Source organism: Rhinopithecus bieti, unplaced genomic scaffold (assembly GCF_001698545.2).
Source record: "Rhinopithecus bieti isolate Rb0 unplaced genomic scaffold, ASM169854v2 scaffold_905, whole genome shotgun sequence".
In the NCBI taxonomy this organism is placed as follows: Eukaryota; Metazoa; Chordata; class Mammalia; order Primates; family Cercopithecidae; genus Rhinopithecus; species Rhinopithecus bieti.
In genome coordinates, this window is record NW_016803348.1 from 759702 (window position 1) to 784736 (window position 25035).

Consider the following 25035-nt stretch of genomic DNA (forward strand, 5'->3'; position numbering starts at 1 on the left):
CACTTGGACTCGGGAAGGGGAACATCACACACCAGGGCCTATCATGGGGATAGGGGAGCAGGGAGGGATTGCATTGGGAGTTATACCTGATATAAATGATGAATTGATGGGTGCTGACGAGTTGATGGGTGCAGCACACCAACATGGCACAAGTATACATATGTAACAAACCTGCACGTTATGCACATGTACCCTAGAACTTAAAGTATAATAAAAAAAAAAAAAAAAAGAAAAAAAAGAAAATCTGCGCAAGACAAGGATACCCTCTGTCACCACTCCTACTCAACATAGTATTGGAAGTCCTGGCCAGGGCAATCAGGCAAGAGAAAGAAACTATCCCTGTTTGCAGACAACATGATCCTGTATCTAGAACACCTCAACTTCAAACTATACTACTTGGCTCTAGTAACAAAAACAGAATGGTACTGGTACAAAAACTGACACACAGACCTATGGATCAGAATAGAGAATCCAGAAATAAGACTGCACATCTACAACTATCTGATCTTCAACAAACCTGACAAAAAGAAGCAATGGGGGAAAGGATTCCCTATTCAATAAATAATACTGGGACAACTGGCTGATCATAAGCAGAAAATTGAAACTGGACCTCTTCCTTATGCAATATACAAAAATTAACTCAAGATGGATTAAATACTTAAATGTAAAACCCAAGACTATAACAACCCTAGAAGACAATGTAGATAATACCATTCAGGACACAGGCATGGGAAAAGATTTCATGACAAAGATGCCAAAAGCAATTGCAACAAAAGCAAAAATTGACAAACGGAATTTAATTAAACTAAAGAGCTTCTGAACAGCAAAATAAACTATCAACAGAGTAAACAAACAACCTACAGTATGGAAGGATATTTTTGCAAACTATGCATCTGACAAAGGCCTAATATCCAGTATCTAAAAGGAATTTAAACAAACTTACAAGAAAAAAAAAAAAAAACAGCCTTATCAAAAAGTGGGCTAAGGACATGAACAGACAATTTTCAAAAGAAGACATACATGCCGCCAATAATCATAGGAAAAAAAAAAAAAGCTCAACATCAATGATCATTAGAGAAATGCAAATCTAAACCACAATGAGATACTCTTCACACAAGTCACAATGGTTATTACTAAAATATCAAAAGAAAAAAAAAAAAAACAGATGGTGGTGAGATTGTAGAGAAAAAGGAACACATGATCCTGTATCTAGAAAACAGCCCAAAAGCTTCTTAAGCTGATAAATAACTTCAGCAAAGTCCCAGGATACAAAACCAATGTGCAAAAATCACTAGCATTCCTATATATTAACAACAATCAGGAACAAACTCCCATTCACAACTGCCACAAAAAAGAATAAATGCCTAGGGAATACAGCTAACCAGGGAGATGAACGATCTCTACAAGGAGAACCACAAACCACTGCTAAAGAAAACAGAAATGACACAAACAATGGAAAAACATCCTATGCTCATGGATAAGAGGAATCAATATTGTTAAAATGGCCATACTGCTCCTAGTAATTTATATATTCAATGTTATTCCTATTTAACCACCATTGAGATTCTTCACAGAAGTAGAAAAAACTATTTTAAAATTTTTATGAAACCAAAAAAGAGCCTGAATAGCCAAAAAGAACAAGGCTGGAGGCATCATGTTACCCACTGTTGGTGGGAGTATAAATTAGTTCAATCATTGTGGAAGACAGTGTGGAGATTCCTCAAAGACCTATAGAGAAATTGACCCAGTCATCCCATCACCGGGTATATATCCAACGGAATACAAATTGTTCTATTATAAAGACACACGTACACCCATGTTCACTGTAGCACTATTCACAACAGTAAAAACATAGAATAAACTTAACTGCCCACCAATGATAGACTGGATAAAGAAAAGGTGGTACATATACATCATGGAATACTATGCAGCCATAAAAGGAATGAAATCATGCCCTTTGCAGGGACATGGATGGAACTGGAGGCCATTATCCTTAGCAAACTAATGCAGGAACAGAAAACCAAATACTGCCTGTTCTCACCTATGAATGAGAGCTAAATAATGAGAGCACATGGACACACAGAGGGGAACAACACACTCTGGGGCCTATTAGATGGTGGAGAGTGGGAGGAGGAAGAGGATCAGGAAAAACAACTAATGGGTACTTGGCTTAATACTTGGGTGATGAAATAATCTTTAAAACAATCCCCCATGACACACATATAGCTATGGAACAAACCTGCACATGTACCCCAAACTTAAATGAAAGTTAAAAAAACAAAAACAAAAACAAAATAGGCTAAACGATGTTTGGCCTAAACAATAAAGCCAAATGAATCCATTCTCAAAAGGAAGATGTTAGTAAATAATTATTAAGAAAATCTAGGTTTGTATTACTATGTTGTTTTAAAAAGCTGAAAGAACATTTTCTTACATTGTATTTCTTCATTTGAAAACATCCTAGAGCACATAATGGCTATACTTTTATACCCATTTCATATTGGATGAGACTCTGAAGCTTACTGTGCCAGGTTACTTCCCCAGGGTTATAGTTCATCAGAAGCAGAGTTGGTAGCAAGACCTCCTTCAGCATTCTTTCTTCTCCTACGCAGCATTTCTAACCATCAAAATCAGGTGATTTATGTGGCCACAGAATTCAAGGTGAGATAGTACTTGCCAGTGTTCGATGATGTGACTCTCAACCGTGACCTGAAATGTCTGATCTGTCTGAGCTTTTGAGGAAAAGCAGCATATGTGAAATTACAGATACTATTTGGATGGTGTTGAGAAGCTTCCCTTCTTGAGCTAGATTCTTTAATGCAATTTTATCAGCTTCTTGTCACGAGAGTTTGAGGGTCTTTTTGCAACACACTTTTCTGCATAAAAGCAAGGAGTAAAGACTGAGGAGGAAAGATAGTCAAGGCTCTTTCTTCATGAAATGAATGATGGATAATAAAGGCCAGGGGTGCACTAAAACAGGATTGCAGTCTGAACCGTTAGTAGCTGCTCTCAAGTTTTGGATAAGCATCAACTCTGTTCATTTAAATTCCTTTTAGAATTTCAATTTTTTCCCCTAAGACAAGCTATTAAAGCACATTGGCTCTCAAAATGCCAAAAGACCATTATCAAAAGGACAGTAAAAAGTATATAACACGTTCCCTACTTCTTTTAATAAGCATCTGCTTCAGAAGAAAGACTTGAAAATAAATACATTTAAAAAGCACTTTCGTAAATGCATATTGGCAGGGTATGTTAGACTCCATAAACAAGATGAAAAGTAAATTTCTTTAGGCTCACAGAAAAGAAGATGATCAATCCCAATTGGAAGCTTGGTCTACAAGAACCATTGGTTACCATTTGGATCCAGGTGCAAATATTTTGGCAACCAATTGCAGAATGATCCATATATATGGAATCTGCAATCTCCTTAATTAGGATTCTGGAAAAGTCAAATGGAAAAACTAAAGTACTTCACACTGTCTCTCCCATTTGCTCAGCATCCTGGCTCATGAAGCAAAGAAACCCTTTGCCCTAGGAATCTGGCTAATTTAGATTTAGACAGTTATCACTGGGACAATCTCTGTTTCATACTGGCTTTCAGGGAGCTTCCACAGGTTGATCGTTTTCCATACTTGGATTTTCATATCTCGTTTCTCCTTCCCATGTATCAGATTTTAGCTGATTTTCCAGAATGAGGGAATGAATATTGTAAGTGAGAGACCTTTTAAAATGTATCTGTGACTTTTCCTTCTTAGCCTATTTATGCCAAAATTATTTTGTGTGTGAAAAATCAGACCTTGGCAATGACCTTGAGCAGTAAGATATAAATAACTCCCACAAGCTTAGCATTCCAATAATGGAACACTAGGCATTTCAGCTGACTTCTTCTTTATGTTTAATGAGAGATTTAGAGAAAGAACAAGGGGATCAAGCATGAATGCAGTTGTGGGAGCTGTGAGAGAAAAAAGGAGATGACATCCACATGTCAGTGTTGGCATACCTCTTGCATAGGGGAATATCTATTGCACTGTTAAAGGTTGTCCCTCTTTATCTTCTAGTGACCCGGCCTCAGGAACTACCCCAAGGCTCCTCTGCTCTACACATTAGCAGGAACTGTACCAGAAGGAACAGGTACGAACTCACGTGAGACTGTGAGGTCAAGTGTAAGCAACAATTGGTCACTAAGGCCATAGCTGTCTGCTTTTATGTATAACCTAATACAATGTGGAGAAGGGAGTACTAGGATTGGGCTTGAATTCTGGACCCAGCAACTTCCGAGCACAGTACCCTTAAGCTCCCTCACCGCATAATCTTGAGGAGTTACTTCCCACCTCTTGACCACATGTCCCTCATTTGTAAAACTGGATTTGAAACCAACTACCTCATAAGGTTACTGTGCAGATTAAATAACACAATATAGGCAAAATTGTAAACACAGTGTCCAGTATCAGGATAGATCTAAATAAATGGCAGCTAAGATTACTCCTAGCTTGACCTGCAGAAAGCAGACCTTGTCCCTGGGATGAATGCCAGCTATCTCTCAAGATTTATGTGATGGTTAAATATACATACATAATGTTATTAAGATATAGTTGATTAAAATCCCCTAGTAAAATGTCTGGCACTTGGATGGTACTTAATAAATATTAGTCTAATCTGAACCTGTGCCCCGAACATGGCTTCTTAGGGTTATAATAATGTGGCACTGATTAACCTGATGTGAACAAGAAAAACTTTTAAGACTATTTTCCATGATAATGAAACTTTAAAGTTTTATTCTGTTACATTTAAGAAATATCTTAAGGCAAGTAAGTAACTAGAAAATAGATAAAGGATAAAATTAAATAAGCTCTGCCACATGGTCATGTCAGATTTATTTAAGGGTTCTGGATAACTTGAGCACACTAGTACCTTTTGATTAAGTCAAACACATATGCTTTTAATTTCTAGGTCAATAAAGGCAACAAAAGGTAAAAATGGCTTTTGAGGGAAGACAAAATAAATTAGGAAAACTGGGAGAAGTAGCTTATAGGGAAACTATTTGCCACTATCTCAATCTTAAGTCTTAAAACAGATAAAATCAGCAGTAAGTCTTTCTTTGTTTTTTTCTTATTATCCTTTTAGTTTTCCCAAGTATCTTCAGCAAGCCTTAATGCTTGAGATTTTCACCACAACTAGGCAAGTTCAAGTTGCATATTCTTTAATCTACAGGCACTATTCACAAGTTCACCTACGATGTTGTGCTGGAAGTTAAAGAGCTGAGCTACTGTGGAGATATTAAGATGAATATATTTAAGCTGCATGGTGGCATGCACCTGTAGTCCTAGCTACTCAGGAGGCTGAGGTGGGAGGATCATTTGAGCCCAGCAGTTTGAAGTTGCACTGAGCTATGATCGTGCCACTACACTCCAGTTTGGGTGACAGAGCAAGACCCCACCAAAAAAAAAAAAAAAAAGATAGGTATATTTTGTCACCAATTTCACAAAAACTTCTCTCTCATACCCATCCATCATTACATTTTGGAGATATGTTATAGACATTACTGTGGGGAAACTTTTACAAATCTGCTTTTATATAAACCCAAAACTAGAGAATTTTCCAGGTCTGATGACAATCCCATTTTCTGATTCCTGCAAGCATTATGCAGAAATTGCTGAAACATAGGTTAAGACAGGAAAAGAAAACTAAAATGATGGGTCTCTTCCAAAATACTATTACCATAGATGACAAAATATCAACTGTGCCGGTAAAGGATTCTCACAAATGCAAGCCTGAGGGATGCTACAGCAGCAGAACTTGTACTTCCTTGTTTTACCATTAGTTTATGATTTAAACCTACTTCATAAAGAGGGAATGGCACACAATAAAAATAAAATCACATATATTATGATATAGTTCATGGAAGGTAAGTTAGGATGATCTTTATTTTCTAATTTTCTTTTAATGGGCTTTGTAATCATAAAACACATATTGACTATAATATGGGAACACAGGGGATGCAATCCAGTAGTTCTTTTCAATGGTTATAACATATTGGTGCACAGCCCTTATTAATATATTAGAAAAATTATGTAGAAACAAATGATGTTGAAACTCTAGTGACAACTATTTTAGAGCATCTAGAAGCCTCCTTATGCTGTGAATGACAAAAAGGTATGGAAATGGAAGCCATGGCTACTTCTAGTCATTAGGCTTGGTCTTACAGTTTCATACCAGGAAAAAAGCCAACTTTTACTTGAAGATAATATACACAGGGATGCACTTGGTTCCTGAGAAAGAATTTACTCACCTTATTCATGCATCTATTATTAAGCATGTTCTCCTGGAACAGTCAACAATAAATCAATAAAATATATCCCTTTTGTTAACAATATAGTGTCTGTCCCTTTGAGGCTATTTTTCTTACTTTTATAGTTCATTATTTTTAGCAGTTTCTTTTCCCTCAGGATGTAAAACTGACACCTGGTCAGAAAATTTTCTTTGACCCTTTTCAAAATATTAATGTGCCTCGAGTATATAGTCACTGCAAGATTTACACATTAGGCAAACGAACAGAGGTATTAGAGTAGAAATTTATTTCTAAAGTTTGGATTAAACGAAACTCTCACTTTTGTTCATTCAAAAAGCAATTAACACTATTTAAAAAGACAATACATTTTATAATATGTGTGTGTGTATGTGTGTATCCTACTTCATTGCAAGTAGCACAATTCTTTTTTCTATTATTATACTTTAAATTCTGGGATACATGTGAAGAATGTGCAGGTTTGTTACACAGGTATACACGTGCCATAGTGGTCTGCTGCACCCATCAACTCGTTATTAGGTATTTCTCCTAATGCCATCCCTCCCCTTGCCCCCAACCCCCTGACAGGCCCCGGTGTGTGATGTTCTCCTCCTGTGCCCATATGTTCTCATTGTTCAACTCCCACTTATGAGAGAGAACACGTGGTGTTTGCGCTTTTGCTGTTCCTGTGTGTCAGTTTGCTGAGAATGATGGTTTCCAGCTTCATTCATTGTCCCTGCCCAAAGGAACATGAACTCATTCTTTTTATGGCTGCATGTATTCCATGGTGTATATGACCTGCCAACATTTTCTTTATCCAGTCTATCAGTTGATGGGCATTTGGGTGGGTTCCAAGTTCTTTGCTATGTGAATAGTGCTGCAATAAGCATACGTGTGCATGTGTCTTTATTAGTCGATGGTATAATCCTTTGGGTACATACCAGTAATGGGATTGCTGGCTCAAATGTATTTCTAGTTTAATCTTTGAGGAATCGCCCCACTGTCTTCCACAATGGTTGAACTAATTACGCTCCTACCAACACATGCAAAAGGCATTCTATTCCTCCACATCCTCTCCGAGCATCTATTTCCTCACTTTTAATGATTGCCATTCTAACTGGTCTGAAATGGTATCTCATTGTGGTTTTGATTTGCATTTCCCTAATGACCAGCAATAATGAGCTTTTTTTCATGTTTTTTGGCAGCATAAATTTCTTTTGAGAAGTGTCTGTTCACATCCTTTGCCTACTTTTTGATGGGGTTATTTTTTTTCTTGTAGATTCTGGATATTAGCCCTCGTCAGATGGATAGATTGCAAAATTTTCTGCACAATTCTTAAAAGCAGTGAATCAGGTCCTCAGAAAATGTTTGTTGATGAATGAATGAGAATTTTAAAAGCAGAGAGGACAGAAGAGAGAACAAGTGAAAGTTGGGGGGATGCCCAAATTCTGTTCCCTATTTCCAAAATTCTAGTATTTACGTTTTTGAATAAATTAAACAGATTCCTCTTAGAAGAACTGAACACCTCGCCTCTAGGACTTTAAAGTCTTTTTCTTAATGACTATGTATAGTATACAACACTTTTGTAGTCTCGAGATTCAATGGAATAGTATTAATTACTCTAACTACAATGCACTGAAGCCTTAACATTTTTTTTTGTAAATACAGTTTCAATGCTTCATATTTGTCTGTAACAGCACACTGGTTGTTAACTTTTGGGGAGAAGGCCGACTTGCAGTAGAAGCCTTGTTAGTATCTTTCCCTAGGAAAATTTATGGGAAAATTAAATGTTTGAAATCTTTAAAGAATACAACCATTATAAGATTAAACACACGGGGCATCTTTTGTAGGACAGTGAGAAATACGAAAAAGAACAAATTTTTACTCAATGTCCATTAGGTGCCAAACAATTTTACATATACTATCTCATTTAACCTTTATAGTAACCTCTAAGAATAGGCACAGTTACTAACCCAGTTCAGAGATTATCAAACAAAGAGATTAAGTAATCAGCCTAGTTCAGGATAACAATGAAATTTAAACTCAGTTTTGTTTACTCTAAAGCACATAGTATTTACACTTTATCACATTAACATTTCTAAATTGGGATGTTGGTGATGAAATTAGATATTATGTATTATTCTTCAACTGGATATTTTTTAGTTCTCACTTTTGGCTTTTGAACTAAATTATCTTTTTTCTTACACACTCTGCTATGTAATCGTCGAAGTACAGTGGAAAATTTAACATCCCTTTCCTCTACTAATTAATAGCTATCCCATTTCTAAGAAAAGCAAATCTTAGCACAAAAACCACCCACGTATGGCATGTATCCACTCACATATGTCAAACTTTCTGACTGATTTTCCTACTAGCACTTGCAACTGAGCTTCCTTAGTTGCTCAGTAAACCTATGTGCATGACTTGGGTTACCAAGCAGTAGTTGGGAGTAAAATGAATGGAGAAAAAAGTGCATTTAGAAAAGAAAAATTAGGAAATGATTAGGCTTTCTGGAAGCAAGTGAGAAGTAAAAAGAAAAAAAGAGAAAAGGAAGTGTTACCTTGACAAAGCACACACATACAAAAAAGCCACAATATATTGTGGCCATGAAGAGAGGTTTCTTTAGTAATTAGTGGCCCCTATTTCCATTCTTGTAAAATCATTTCTCAGTTTGCAGGATCACGACTCCATCTGTGCAATTGCTGGTTCACTGTTACATACTGTCCCAGTGTTGAAAAACAAATCATACGCCAGTTTAAATATTATTGACTCATTGAATTATTTTACTAAGAGTGCATGTTGTGATGAAAGGCCAGTCTTTTGTTATTTTTAGAATACTTACTTGAGCTGTATATGCAACTGTATTATTCTCTCACTATCATCTTTCAGTTTGATATCAAGAAATACTAAATTTATGATGAATCTATCCAGTTTGCTACCAAAAAGCAGTAAGGTTATGGAGAAGTATTAACATTGTCAAAAAGTACTAAGGTTATGGGGGAGATACACAATCATTAATCTGATGGGGTTTTGTTAAATATGAAATTGTCATGAAAATGCAAATAACTATCCATTGCCTTTTTCCAAACCACAAACAGGTTTCATCTCCATAGTTTCAAATAATTCTTCATATTCACATATATATCTTTCATGAGTACCAATAAGAGGTACAACCAACACTCTTGTTGCAAAATGGGCCAACTGCCCAACAATGTATGCCTAGAAGGAAGGATGACAAAGACAGGTCTGTTTATTCTATTACTTACACTTCAAGGCTAAATACTAACCCTAAATTTTAAGGATCGGTAATAGCAATAATAATGGCAGCTAACAGTTGATTACTTATTACATATTAGAAACTGTCATAAGAATTTTATCTGTAATAGCTCTTCTTTTTCCTTCAAAATAAATCTATAAGGTAGGTACTATTATTAACCTTAGTTTACAGATTAGGAAGATGGGGCTAAGCTACCTTGGGAAAAGGAACTTGCTAAAAGTCATACATTTGGCCTTAGCCAAACCAGGACTTGAATATAGGATCTTCTGACTTAAAAGCCCTGTGACACTACTTTATTGGTACCAACTAGAGGTAGTAGGAATTGCCAGAGTCCTTCTGGACAACTTCCTAGTTACTCAGCACTGACTTTTTACACAACCTGGGAAAAACTGGACAAAGGAAAAGCTATCACCACTCATGCCAGCACTTGCCATGCAAGTATAAAATAGATTCCACCCTTAATGTCACTTTTTCAAAAAAAACAAAGATCCTTCTTAGAAGGAAGATTACATGTAAAACCATAGTACTTTTTATAATTTGAACACATTTAGATATGTCTTCCTTGGTTTCATGTTACCTTCTCTAACATCCAAATAATAAAACAACCAACACAAGTTTCCATTCGCCTCAGGTAGGTATAGGGTTGACATTAGATGGTTTTTTCTGTGTGACAGGTGTGCTGACAAAGCCCTCATCTGGCTTCATGAATACCTCAAAGTACTTTTTTTCCTTTAGAAAATCCTGGTGTATGATTACTCAAACCTATCTAAGAAGTCATAAATAAACGTATACATATATTTATATATAAATTAATAAATGTAAGGGAAGGCTGAAAATCTCACAATTAAATGTTTATAAAGCCAATGTTTTGAATACCTGGACTTCCCTGAAAGTCCAGATTGTATGGTTATTGGGAGTTTTATCCCCCTTCTCTCCTAGGAAGAGCTCCATATAGTTGAGTGACAGTAACATCTGTGTTTCTCTGGGGAGCACATTTAATTGATTCTAATAATAATATATATCATGGGTTGAGTGATATACATTGTGCTTGTTTCCAAGTACTTCTTAAATTATCAAATATTTCAAATCAGTATACAGCTGAACACTAGTTAGCTTTTAAAACTATATGGCATTCTTGTTAGTCTGAATCTTTAAATTTCTACTTTGTATATCTTTCTGCATTGCTTTTAAATATGGTTTTTATTTTAATGTGTGCTGATTTTCTTAACACAAAAGAATCCATGAGTGCAAAGTCCAACAATGCCCTAGCTTGTCATCAGTGTTACTGACTGCCTCATTGTGAGGGAAGTAGTGTTCTCTTTTTTCTCAATTCAAGACACATATTGGTCTTCTAAGACTTCTCCACCAATGTGGCAGAGAAGAATGAGTTGCATACCAAAATATCTAGGAACAATCTGAAACAGCACGCCACAAGCATAAAAACAATTTGTAGTATCTTGCTTATTTTTTAAATTCATGAGCATTCTGCATTCTAATCTATAACCATGTTAGTTTTATGGTAAACATTAAGAGCTTTTTCCTCAGAATCTATAAATCACAGTGGATACTGCATGAATGTGCCCCACATTTGTGTCCCAGCCCTTTGAACACTGCTATACTTCTGGTACTAAAAGACCTCAGTAAAAAGTATGGACTGCATATCAATTTTTATTTTAAGGGACACAGACCTGTAGCTAATTGCATAACCTAGGATCACCAGTGCTACTAACATTTAATTGTCTGACACAAATGCCTATCCCTTTTTTTTTTTTTTTTTTTTTTTTTTTTTTTTTGACAGGGTCTTGCTACCCCTTCAGCCCCTTGAGTAGCTACAGGTGTGTGCCAGCACACTCAGCTGATTTTTCTATTTTTTGTAGGGACAGGGTTTCATAATGTTGCCCGGACTTGTCTCAACCTCCGAGCTCAAGCAATCCACCTGCCTCAGTCTCTCAAAGTGCTGTACAAAGAATAATATAGATATTAATTCCTTGCAAATACTGCAGTTTGAGTTAATTTCAAAATTACAGGCAAGAGACACTGCACCCAGTCCCTATTCCTTTTTATACGAGAGAAGATCGAAAACAACTTCCCTCAAAGTAAATCCTTTTTTGAAACGCCTTTCATATTATAAAATGGAATTTTATCATGGGATTACTCCAAGAAAGAATTCCAAAGACCAAGCTGAACATTTTTTTGTGTGTGTGTGTGAAAAACTTACGATATCAACTCATGTTTGATATGATAGATTTTAAAGGGCTAAGATATAGAGAATCACATTCCTTTCCAGGAATTACTTTTGTTTTTATGTCCTTCTGGACTCTAGAATATAAATCTACTCTTAGAACATCACATTCCTTCTTTCGTTTCTTCTTCTCTCTTCCTTTCTTTTCTTATTTGTCTAGCAGAGATAAACTATAAAATTCTACCACTAGGCAATTCCAATCTGAATTTCTTTTTTCTTAATTTAATGCTTCAAATTGTCTGAATGGGTTAGTATCTTTTTCTTCTATAAGCTTAAAATCATGTATTAAAAGTTTACTTAAAGGAAGAGATTCCTACACCAATAAAGAAGCAGCAGAGGATAAGTTTGTCACATATTTATATCTGTTAATACATGTATCCAGGTTTCCCCACTTATAAAATCAAGAATAATGTACACATGAATTCCTTGCAAATCCCACAGTTTGAGTTAATTTCAAAATATTGAGTTGGTTATTTTCACATTCCAGAGCTCCTGGTCTCCTTCCTGGTTGAATCATCCAGCTAAAATACCTTAGGCAACGAGATGTCAAATTCAGTAGCACAGTTTGTCAGACAAAAAACAAGACTAATTCCTGAGGACCATGACAGCATGTTGAAAATTTGCAAGCATGGAGCCTACACCTTCCTCTAAATACAAAGCAAGCATAAACACGAAGTGTGATGCCCTCACCTGGGTCAGGTGGCACACAGGCACAGGAAAAGAGAGTGTTGTAGCCCACTTTGAAGTTGGAGTTGATGGGATAGTAATCTGCAAGCTTGATCATCTTCTTGAAAGCATCATAGATAAAGATGAAGCTAATCAGAGAAGAAAAGCCCTCCTCCGTGAAACGTGTGAAGTATTGAACCAAGAAGCTGGCATCAGTGGCTACCAAAATGAGACACAGGAAGGCGGACCACAGGCCAATCCAAAGGCGAAACTCCAAATAGTCAAAATCATTGTCCCTGGAAAAAAGAAAGAAAGGTGTTTAGATCCCTCCTCCTTGGAACACAAAGAATAATATAAAACTACCAAATGTCTACAGAAAGATTGACAAAAATACAAGATCACCTTTAGCCACTAAACGTGAAACTCTATTTCAGCCAGAAAGCACTAAGTTTAAGAATTTAGTCTAATGATACAATTTCAAAACAATAAAAGTTTGAGGAAAACACATTCAAAGTAGTTGTATCATTTATATGTGAAAACCTTATTATTTTTCTCATTCAAAAAATATGGTCCCTACCTTCCTAGACTTTATAGAGTAAATAATTTGCAAACCTAACACTGGTACTTAGTATGTGTTCAATAAATGTTTGTATGAGCTTTATGGGTTCATAAAGACACTAAGATCAACATGTTTTCTGTCACTATGCCATCACAGTCTACTGAGGGAAACAAATCGATAAATGTATCACACTATAAAATACTAAGTGATAATGTTACAGAAGAAGGAGTAACTACTTCTAGTTGGAAGGAAAGAGGAAGTTGCAGAAAAAATTCAAGGTGTTCAAGGATAAGTAGTAGAAACTTTCTGGACAGACCAGAGAGAGCAAGGCCAGGAAGAGGAAAAAGTAGTTAAAAAGATAACATGGCACAAGATGGCCTGTACTGCTCACTGTGTGTGGACAGACTGCCACCAACATGAGGTGGAATTAGAAATATGAGCTGTCATCAGATCAAGAAAGGCTGTCTTGCCATGCTACTGCCAGACCCTTCCACTTCTTATGAAGCTTATGAAGCTTGCCCACAGATCTGATATTCTTCTGCTGAAGCTGGGTGTGAAGCATGTTGAGACCAACATCCTTCTGTGTTTGTCCAACAGCAGACTTAGAATAGGCTACTTCTATCTCAGGAGATCACTGTCTTACAAGGCCTTTTGAGGCCTTTTCCATTTCTTACAACTGAATTATTAATAGTTTAAGATTCACAACTCTGAAAGGATGGGTCAAGTGTTAATGTCCTACCATTTTATACTGATTCCTTTAAAAGTATGTGGAGAGTGCTTTATAATGATTTTTTAAACTCAATTTATTTGTGATGAAAAAGCGGGTAGTAGTATGTATTACTTGCAAGAGAATAAGAAAAAAGTCAAGGATTGTGCATGCTGGACACTCTAGAACCTTGCTTTTGGACAATGAGTTTCTGATAACTGCTGATGATATATCTTAAAACTTCCCCACAGGCAATCAACTCGCCACCTTTACCAGCACCAACCCAATCTTACCCAACCCACAGGTAAGTTTTGCCTGATACACACCCCTCATTGATATCCTTACTGATATCTATACTTGCCTTACTGAAAGCCATTTTCCATACCACAGCCAAAATTATCATTTTTAATGAAAGTTTAATGAAACACCCCAGCTTAAAATCTTTCAATAGCTTTCCATTGCCCTTAGAATAAAATTCAAATTCTTTATCTAGCACAGTGCCTGGCACATAGAAAGTGCCCAATAAAGACTTGCAGGATGAATAAATGCATGTCTGTACTTAAGACTTGCCTGAGACAGTTACTGACACTGACCTATGAACTATATCTCATGCAACCAAGATATGACTGTTCCTATGATAGCTAAAAATTATAGAATATTAGAATTTCAAGTTCTTTAGGTACTGTGATGATTAGTTTTATGTCCTGACCAGGCTACCAAGTGCCTAGACATTTGGTCAAATATTATTCTGGGTGTTTCTGTTAGGGTGTTTTTGGAGAAATAAACATACAAATTGGTGGGCTTTGAGTAAAGCAGATAACCCTCCATAGTATGTGGGGTGGGGTGGGTGGGGGGGGACTCTCATCCAATCAGTTGCAGGCCTGAATAAAACAAAAAAGATTGACCTTCCCCAGGGCAGCAGAGAATTCTCCAGCAGACTGCCTTTGAACTTCTGCAACATCAGCTCTTCCTGGTTCTACAGCAGACAGCCTTCAGACTCAAACTGGATCATTGGCTCCCCTGGGTCTCCAGCCTGCCAGCCTTCTCAGCCTCTATAATTGCATGAGCCAACTCTTTATAATAAATCTACACACACACTCACATTTTATGGGTTCTGTTTCTCTGGAGAACACTGGCTAATACAGACACCAATCTGTCAAATTACATCTCATTTTATAGGTAAGGACACCAAGACCAACGGAAGTTAAATCATTTATCCAACATTAAGGTTTTAATGACAGAGCTTGACCAGAAGCCAAATCTCTTGATTCTTAGGTGTTCGTTTTAAAAACTATAGCATGGTTCCCCATCTGATTTGTATTTAGCTCTAGATAGGGTGAATATTAAAGTCATTGTCCTTTGTTTCTCTCTTCTTATCTAATCACGCAATTGAAATACATTACCGAAGAAGGAGATTATTAATACTGGGGTAAGTTATCTTCAATAGACTTTATGGGATCCTTCTGAAGATAACTTTTACTTTCCTTTGCAGTTTGCTTTATGTCCAGAACACCACTGCTTTAATCCTATGCATGTCTATGTGAGATAAGTAAACTATAGAAAAAATTGAGTTCTAGAAATTTCAGATAATTTACATTATCATACAATGAGTCAGTGTCAGAAAAACAACTAAGAAACACAGTTTTGTTACTTCTGAGCCAACACACTTTTTCCCTATAATAAAATAAAATTTTAAACAACTACTTAGTTTTGCTACCCTAGCAAGAAGATGAAAGAGCAATCTTGATTTGTTCTAGGAATGCTAGTAGTTGTTTATAGATTTAATGTTTACAGGATAGGATGAGAAACAAATCCATTAGCTAATGGTTAGGAACAACATTACTTTGGGTACAAAGGAAAAGATACATGTATAAACTTAAACCTAAGAATCTAAACAATATACTAAACTAGTTGCTTTAAAAGACTTAAGCAATCCTAGAGTAGTTCAACAAGAATGACCCAAATAAAGTCAATAAAACCAATGGCACTTCATTATGAAAGTGATATGTGCAGAGCATCAAAAGAAAGAGGAATAAGAAATGAGAAAAATTTAAATAAGTTGATCATCAGTAATGACTACAGTAAAATGGTATTATTACATCCAATAAATTCCCTTGGTGCCAAATTTAAATAGCAATTAAGTTTTAAAAAGCAACAGGAAATGCTATTAAGAGACCAAAGAAGAAATTATGGTGAATTAGAAGGAAAAAATAGAGTCATATCGTTATGGCACCACTCAGTGTTCCTAGATATTTTGAGTCATAGTTTCTCAGTAGCATAAAACCAAGAATACAGATAAACCGAAGAAGTCACATCTGAAATATGCTACAGAAATTAATGTGCAGCCACTGACAAAGAAATATAAACTCCCTAAAAGAATACATCCAGTAATACCATGGAAGAATTAAAAATTTGAAGGCTTAAAAGTAAACTGTTGAAAGAATATAGGAAAAAAAATACTGAATGACCAAATGATAATAATACAAGTTAAAATTCAATCTTAATTGTGAAGTTTTTATATAGCTTAGAACACATTGTTGAAACATCTTTCAGATTCCTCACTCAAGTAAAAAGAAGGAATCTAATTATTATTGTGATAAAATGTGTAAAATAATACAAAACAGATTGCAGAATTTGGGAAATAAAACTACAAGTGTCCTTTGAAAAGCTGTGAGCTATTTTCTTCCTTCTATTACTGATTTTAAGAGATGGCAGCATATCATTCATATTCCTTTAAAATAATTCTCCAGTTTACAGGGCAAATATCAAAACCTCAGAAATAAATCCATTATTATACAGAGTTTGAGTCCAGTGAACCTACAAAGCAAGGATCTACCTATTCTTCAACAGTGGTAAAACATGTTGGGGAAAATCTGGGCAAGACAAAGTAAAATAGTTCTTAACTGAAGGACTTTTTCAGGTCTCTTGCATGCTAAAGTCTAAAGTGAATTACCAAGAGGCGGGTATACAGTATACAGCACTTCCCAGACTTACTGGGACCACAGAAGCTTTTTATCATGGAGCGTGGAATAAGACAGTAATTGATGAAACACACTTTGGGAAACAGTGATCTACCCAAGTATTTTGTATCTAGACAGAATATTATCACTGCAGGTGCTATTACACAAACAAATGATATAGCATTGTGATTAAAATAATGCTTGCCACATATTACTCAGTGATGGATTTAAAGCATGGCTTCTCAAATGTTTCTTGTATATTTACAACTGTTATGAAATAAATCACTTGGAACTATGTTATGTTACCAATTATGATGAAAAAAAGGAGAATGTGAAAGGAACTTGCTTAGCATAAAGAAATAATCTGTATCTCACAATTACTTAAAACAAACTGGGATGCAAACATTTTCTGTAGATTAAGGCTCTGATCACATTTCAACCAATAAATCTTTCTGCAAAGTTTGTGCATGTTTGTTCCTGTTTATAGTACATCCTTGTTTAATCTTTCTACAAAGGCTTTCTTGTCTCACACAATGTTTCCTTAAACATATAAAAACTGTTTGACTCTTTCTATAAACTGACATGAATAAAATTCTTGCCAATGTTCTGAGAATTATGATAGAGAAGGGATTTATAATAATAATTACCTACCGAAAACTCACACCATTACTTAATATTTGGAACTTTTTACATTCTCAAAAGACTCCCGCTGATGTCCTCAACCCTGTTTTCAAAAAAACTGGTTTTAAATCTTCATTCCCGCCTCCATCCTATGACTATTTTTGATAACACACACACTTTTAAAGGCTATATGTGAGTCCGTTAAGTCCATGATGTACTATGAAGGTAATGACAATTCTAAAATTAAAATCCTAAAAATGTATAACAATATAAGACTATGGGAATGCTGACAAGGAATGCCAGCAAGGCATGAGACATTCTTCAATCTACCTAAGGATTGAGATCTGCCAGTAAAGTCGATTCTCTCTTAGAGGTATCAACTACATTAGAAAGAGGGTGGAAGACCCAATCTGATTTTGAATCTATTTGTGTATTAATGTGGCCACTTGGATAATTCACTTAACTCATTTTTCCCCTTCTTAAAATGATCTATCAATTTCTAAAAGAAAATGCTGATATCATAATTATAATGCCCATTAGAAATGTCTAGTGATTCCTGAAGAGACTTGGACTCTGGAGTCAGAAAGCAGGAATTCATATCCCAGCCCCACCAATGACTTGTGATGTAATATTAGGCAATTTGCTTATTGTTCCTGTGCTTACTTTTTCATCTATAAATCAGGATGTGGTCCCTACCTCACAGGATTGCTGTAAGAATTAAATGAGTTAGTACATATATTAGGATAATACTTGGTACATGATCAACTCTCAATAAATGTTAGGTATTTATTCAGCTGAGTTTTGGAAGCTATCTTTAGTTAAGAACATGAAACTGGGGTGAAGAGCAGTGGATTAAGTAAAGAGCGTCCTGTCTATTTCATTATTGAATGATGTGAACTTAATCAATTTAATTTCTCTAGCATGTCAGTCAGGATCATGGCAGGAAATAGAAGGCATTCTGAAGTAACAACAAATGGCAAGGCACTCAGGGACCATCAACAGCAGGAAGCCACTACTAACTTCAGGCTTGAAAAGGCCAAGGAAGGAATAGAGTTACCAGAGCACGGTGAGGGCTAGAGTCAAGGTGGATGAGCCACCTGACAGGGGCTGAAGTCCTCAGGGAGAAGCACTGCCAGAATGCTGTGCTAAAACAAAGACGGTGAGCTGGGGAAAGGCAGAAATACTCAGGCCTGTCTCTCTCTCTCTTCCCGTCCTGTTGGTGCTCCCTATTAGCCAAACCCAAGAGGAAGCCAGAAGGCAAAGGGGCATGGGTGTTGCTGTCCACAGGCATCAGCCCCTAGAGCATAGGGCAGGACAACAGGAAAGAGAAAAAGTGGGAAGGGAGCAAAGACTCACACGACGTAACAGTCTCAGTCGAATCACACCTGACACAAGTGGTGACTACCTAATTGCTAAGACCCTTTCACCTCTCACATCTGAACATTCCAGTATTCTAAGTGATTTTTAGATCTGCCTAATCACTATTCTATGCTCTATCTAGCCTATAAAGGTTCTACAAATAAGCAATTCTAATTAGCAATTAAATATGTATGTACATACTTGCTGAAATTAAATAGAAGCCTCTCAAAAACCAGGACAGGTCCAGTGCTGCTCAGAATAGTGAGTGGTTGACCAGCAAAAAGGCAAAAGATGGCTCCAGAGACAGCAGTGCCTAGGAAACTCTCCAACACGCCCTAAAATAAAGAAAATATAGATGTTAAATGAAACACGTCTTTTTTTTTCTCATTTGTGATGTCACTAGGCAAACAAAGCCATGTGAATATACTATTAGGAGGGTCTTAACATATAAAGAATGAAGAACAAAGGCTCTTACCAATATGCATATTGCCACCATTTATTTCACCTTACATACAATTTAGTCATTGTTCCCTACTCCAAGGGTCGACCTGCTCTAAAGCACTGTAATTACTATGACGGCTGGTGTGTAGAAGGCAAAAGGTGACTCTGATCCTTACTAAAATACTACCTGAAGCTTCTACACAAAAAAATCAAATGGTTAGAAGTGACTTGGTATTTTTGGTGGCATTTTCCTCTTTGTGGTTCCCTTCAGTGTTTTAGCCTGATTTCACCTTGCACATAGTAGGCACTTATAAGTAGCTATCTTTTATGCACAAAAGCTACTTTTTTTCCCCTAGAGAAACACCTTTGAAGTAGAGAGGGGCACAAAGGGGACCAAAAAAGTGATCTGTCCTCCATTCTGCAATTTCTAAAACACCAATTTCAAAAGACATTCTCATTACATTTTCAGTGTCCAATGTAAACTTATATAAAAGCTTCAATTAACTATTTCTAGAGAAAATATATGTGCTGGAACATAAACAGGTAGTCTTTTATGGCCACATTTCCTTTTAGTTACATCTCTGGAAATCGACCCATTATTTTCGTTTAGCATAATAAAAACAAAGGATGTCAACAAGGATCATCAATGATGTCAACAAGGATCACTGACTTACAAAACTGTCCTAACTTTCCTAATCATGTCACTCAGGACCAATGCTTTCAAGGATGACAAACTAGCCTGTTTCCTATATTTTTCATTATTTCAAACTTTAGTTATCAGTTTAGTTAGTAGTTAGGTTGGTGCAAAAGTAATCGTCGTTTTTGCCATTAAAGTAATTAAAGTAATGGCAAAAACTACACGATTACTTTTGTACCAACCTATAGACAAGCACATGTGTATTTGTAGGAAGGTTCTTTGTAGACATAAAATAATATTTTATGAAGACATGATTTTTAAACATAAAAAGATGACAGAAACCCTTTATTCTATACATGAAGCTATAAATCTGAATATTAAAATTTGCAAAATAAAACATTTTCAAATGATTAAAGAAATTCTATAGCTTTAGAGGACACAACAATATATTCAGCGGTAGACAAAACAGTGGAGCAAAATCATGTGATCTCTTGGTATAGGAAGAGTTCTCTCTTCAATTAAACAATAAATTACCTGTTCTTAGAAGTATGATTTATGTCACATAAAATAAGCCTTTTAATTGAAACCACCCCCTGACTGGAGCAGAGTGGATTTCTGGGGAATCTGCAGTGCCCCTCAGTCGTTTCCTGTGACCCTCAACCCCCGAGTTAACCTATCCATCTGTCAACCTCACTAGGCCACCTCTTAACCACTGTCCCAAAAGTTTTCCAGCAACTTCTCATTCACTTATCATTTTTAAAGAAAATACAATATACATAAAATGATTATGAAGAAATTGATTTTCAAATCAACTTACAAAACTTAAACACAGTAAGTTCCACTCAAAAGCTTAGGAGATCATTGTTACAATAATTACTCAAAATATTTCGTACACTACTTCAGAGACAGCAACATTCTCCGCTGACTGACACTAGCAGTACCACATGCTTCTTTTTTAAGGATAGAATTCAATTCAGAAAACAAATGAAAATCCTTTAGAGCAGCACTAGACAATAATGGAGTTGGGATGACGGTGGATAAAAAACAAGAGGTGACAATTAAGTACTTAAGACTGGTTTCTCTCATGGCAAATACACACACTCTGAAAAAATCCAGAAGAAGTCCAGTTCATGCAGAAGTCTAGGTTTTTTTTTTTTTTATTATTATACTTTAAGTTCTAGGGTACATGTGCATAACGTGCAGGTTTGTTACATATGTATACTTATGCCATGTTGGTGTTTGAAGCCTGGCAGCAAGGTCTCATAAGGACTTCCATTTACATGGATGTAGGTCCAGCACATGGTTGAAGGGTGCCATCTCATTATTTATCGCCATTCCGCAGAGAGACTATCTTGCTCATTCTTCCTCACAGGGACAGAAACCAGAATAACAAGGAAGGGCAGCAGAACCAAGATGTATTTATGCAGAGAAGCCAGAAAAGGTTCTCCTAGACCAACAAATAGCATTTACCTTGATTTCTTAAACATTCAGACATTGAGATTCAGGGGAGTTAAGTGATATGAACAAATTCACATTCAATGTGACATAAGTCTTCGGGTCTTTAGTGTATGTACTTGCCCAACCAGACTTCACCCCTTGTAAGGATAAAAGGTGTACCATAGGCTGGGATTTCAACCCTTGTGCATAGACAGTGGGCTTTCTATGTCTTTATAATTTATCTTTCCTTTTTTACAACTTACACCACTGTGTACATAAGATGAAAGGTAGAAACTTGAATGCTTCCTGTGGCAGGACAAGCTATGCTCTGGGTGCATGTGATAGGCAGATACACTACAACATTCTTTATCAAGCAAGGAGTGATATTTCTTATCACTGCTATGGGATCAAGACAGCACTGACTGAATGTAAGGGAGAATATAAAGGGGAAAGGAGCAACTCAAAAGGAGAGATTTTTGCATTCTCTACTTGATTTGACACAGCTACTAATCTTGGGGAGGATAAGAACAGGGTTTTCTGGCATCATCCATGTTTCTCTTTCTCTCATCATGCTATCCACCATCTCTACATGTGGTCTGTAGGCACTCAGCAAATGCTAAAGGAACCAAGAAGCAAGGCCCAAATCATACTCCAGGTTCCACCTATCAAAGGTCAACAGGCGTTGTTGCTCATTCAGTAAAGATAACAACCAATTTCTTCCAGAAAACCACTTTAATTTATGGAAACCATACAACTGTTAAAAGGCAGATTATTTTTATTTCAGTACTTGATCCTTTGGTAAGTACTACAGTTTCCATTCTGTTGCTGACAATCTTGAAACAGAGACAGGTGATTTATTATACACACTGCACTGGAAACTTGCTTAAATTTAGAGATGTTTCCAGTATTTCTGAGAAAAGAACTATTTGACATTTTCCTCTTCACAATACAGAAATTTAAAAAATAATATCAATGAATAACTCTAGTTTAACTGTAACTAAAGTTTAAAGCAATTTACAAGGTGAACTATCAGAAATCTCTTTGCTGATTTATTATATTCAGTGTTCGCTGATACAAAAAGGTAAACAATGTGTGGATATGTGTATTTTTAAAAGCCATAACTCATAAAGGCATTTCTACACCTGATTTCTCAGAGGAACAAATTTCCTAGCAATTTATGAGGCTGCAGACAGCTGAGCTCTGAGGTGTGGAGCAATAGGATGCCACAAAGTGCTCTAGTCCATTTTGGTTGGGCTTTCATTCTATTCCACTTCTGATCATGTGACACCACTGTACAAGAGTAGAAAGAGCAAACAACTGGCAGTCAGAAATCTGGAGTCAAGGCTCTGTTCTGCCAAAGAGAGCTGATGGTCAGAAATGTCACTTCACCTCAGTCAATTTCAGTATTTTCATGGAGAGGAAAAATTGAGATACTAGGGTAGAGCACTGGACTCTGAAGTCAGACAATCCCAGATTGACATCTATACCATATTATTTCCTAGACCAATGACTTTAAGCAAGTTATTTAACTTACCTATGCTTCCTGGTGTTAGTATGCATGTTAGATAGATAATGTATGTAAGGTGCTTAGCATAGTCTCTGACTGATAAAAACCTGTTTGATACATGGCAACAATATGTGTACTGTACTTATTTAAATATTAGATGACGGCTGGGCATGGTGGCTCATGCCTGTAATCCCAGCACTCCGGGAGGCTGAGGTAGACAGATCAATCTACCTGAGATCAGGAGTTCGAGACCAGCCTGGCCAACATGGAGAAACTCTGTCTCTACTAAAAACACAAAAATTAGCCGGGCATGGTGGTGCACGTCTGTAGTCCCAGCTACTCAGGAGGCTGAGGCAGGAGAATTGCTTGAACCCAGGAGGCAGAGGTTGCAGTGAGCTGAGATCATGCTACTCTACTCCAGCCTGGGTGACAGTCTCAAAAAAAAAAAAAAAAAAGATGAGGAGGTTGGACTAGATAGTCTCTAAGGTCTCTTCCAGGTGGCTCAGCACAAAGAGCCTGTCTTGGAGTCAGGGACATCTGAATTTAAATCTCAGTTCTACCAGTGACCAACTGGGTAAACTTTCTAAATCCTACTTCTCTTCTGTAAAATCAATAGCTACTTCACAGGATAATTATTTGGATAAAATGAAAGAATAATATGTAAAGAGCTAAGAACAGAGCCTCGTATAAAGCAGAGATATAATCTAATGTTGATTTCTTTTCCTTCGTTGCTTTTCATCACCTTCTTTTCAGCCTCTCTCTATTATTTCTTTTTCCTTTAAGAGACGAAGGAGATAAAAGAAATGATGTGAAAAGATAAAATTAGTCTTCAGAAGAAACAGGTAAGAAAAGCCTCTTTAGGTCTACAGTATTTCCCAGAGCAAATTTTAAATCAACAGAAGTCTTAGGCGGCAACACTATGGCCATTGAGAGCCATTTCTTTACATTCCTTTGCGTCACACACAAGTCAATGATAATAAACAAAATAGCTTGTTTTACTTTACAGCAGTGAAGTCAAAATCGATATCCAAAAACATTTGTGAATATTTTCCAGCTTGTATTAGGGTACAAAATTAAACCAAGGATGGCCCGTGTTTTTTAAAAGTCAAGAAATTAGGACAAGTCCCAGAATAGTAAAACACATTTTTTACTAAAAGAAATTAGACCATAGGAGCAAGATTCTAAAAAAAATTAAAAGCCAACCACGATTTGTAATACCAGCATTTTATGTCTTTGAGCAACTTGGGACAAGGGCTGCCAAGGCAACCATTACCTGTCATGGCTAATGCAAAGCAAGCACATTCAAGATGATAAAACATTAAATATTAAAAATGCTAATGCTGTCAACTTTGACTTTGTTGTAGATCTTGGTTTGTTCATAATAACACTAAAAAAGTGACTTTCGTTGTTTTATGTCCTTTTTATTAAGGACTTTACTATTTGGATTAATAATTATAACCCTGTTTAGGGAGGCTGAGTGACAAAAACAGAAGGGGAAAAAAGGTTAAGGAGAAAAGTGGCAGAACAGCCTACGAAAACAAAAAAAAATTTTCTCTTTTTTTTGACAATTTTTCACCCACTAAAGTATGGAAAATAAAGGTGGCATCAAATGATAAAGCATTTACCAATATTACTGTCATGTTTCAGGCTTTAGAAATTTTTTTATTTATAACAGTAAAAAGAAATGCCAGTCCTTGTGGTGGTGTTCATAAGAAACTCTGCAGCATATTCAATAATAAATTATAAAATTAAATTTTTCTAGATAAGCCTTTGAAGCTAGAGTTTAGTCAAGAATTATGAGGTAGCCCAATGCCACTGGAAATAAGTAGTCAGAGAGGAATTACCTATCTGAGTTTTGATGTCAGGTCACCAGCATAAGCCAAACCACATGATCAAAAATAAGTGGAGAAATGATTCAAGTATCTAAAGCAAATTTGGGTCACATGGGAGTCATCTCAGAAGATTTTTTAATAAAAAAAATACTGATTCTTTAGTTCCACCCTAAACCTAAATTAAATCAGAACCAATGAAGATAATGCCTAGGGATTCGGTATTTTTTTAAGTTCCCCAAGTGATTCCCATGTGCCCCAAATGTGAGATGTACCTCCCCTTCTCCTTCAGAAGAGCAGTAACAATTGGTCACACAGAACATTCATCTACATTGGGGAAGGAGACTGGATATACAACCCTCATTTTTTATTTCTCCTGTGTAGCTACAGCCAATAAATCAGTGCTTTCTGTCCTGATAGATCACAGCTGCCAAATCCTTATTGCCATCCACTCTGCCTAAACTACTTTGTTGTCATAAGCAGGATTTCTGTTTACAATGCCAGCAGG

General features: G+C 36.3%; 1 protein-coding gene across 1 annotated transcript in view; it reads right to left on the reverse strand.

Annotated features, from left to right (window-relative positions):
* SLC4A4 (solute carrier family 4 member 4) overlaps positions 1–25035 on the reverse strand; it is a 350025-nt gene that overhangs the window by 94309 nt on the left and 230681 nt on the right. The window contains exons 13-14 of the mRNA XM_017879095.1: positions 18878–19011; positions 12496–12767 (exon numbers count right to left, since the gene is read on the reverse strand). Of these exons, the coding sequence (XP_017734584.1) occupies positions 12496–12767; positions 18878–19011 (406 nt within the window). The remainder of the gene's footprint in view (positions 1–12495; positions 12768–18877; positions 19012–25035) is intronic.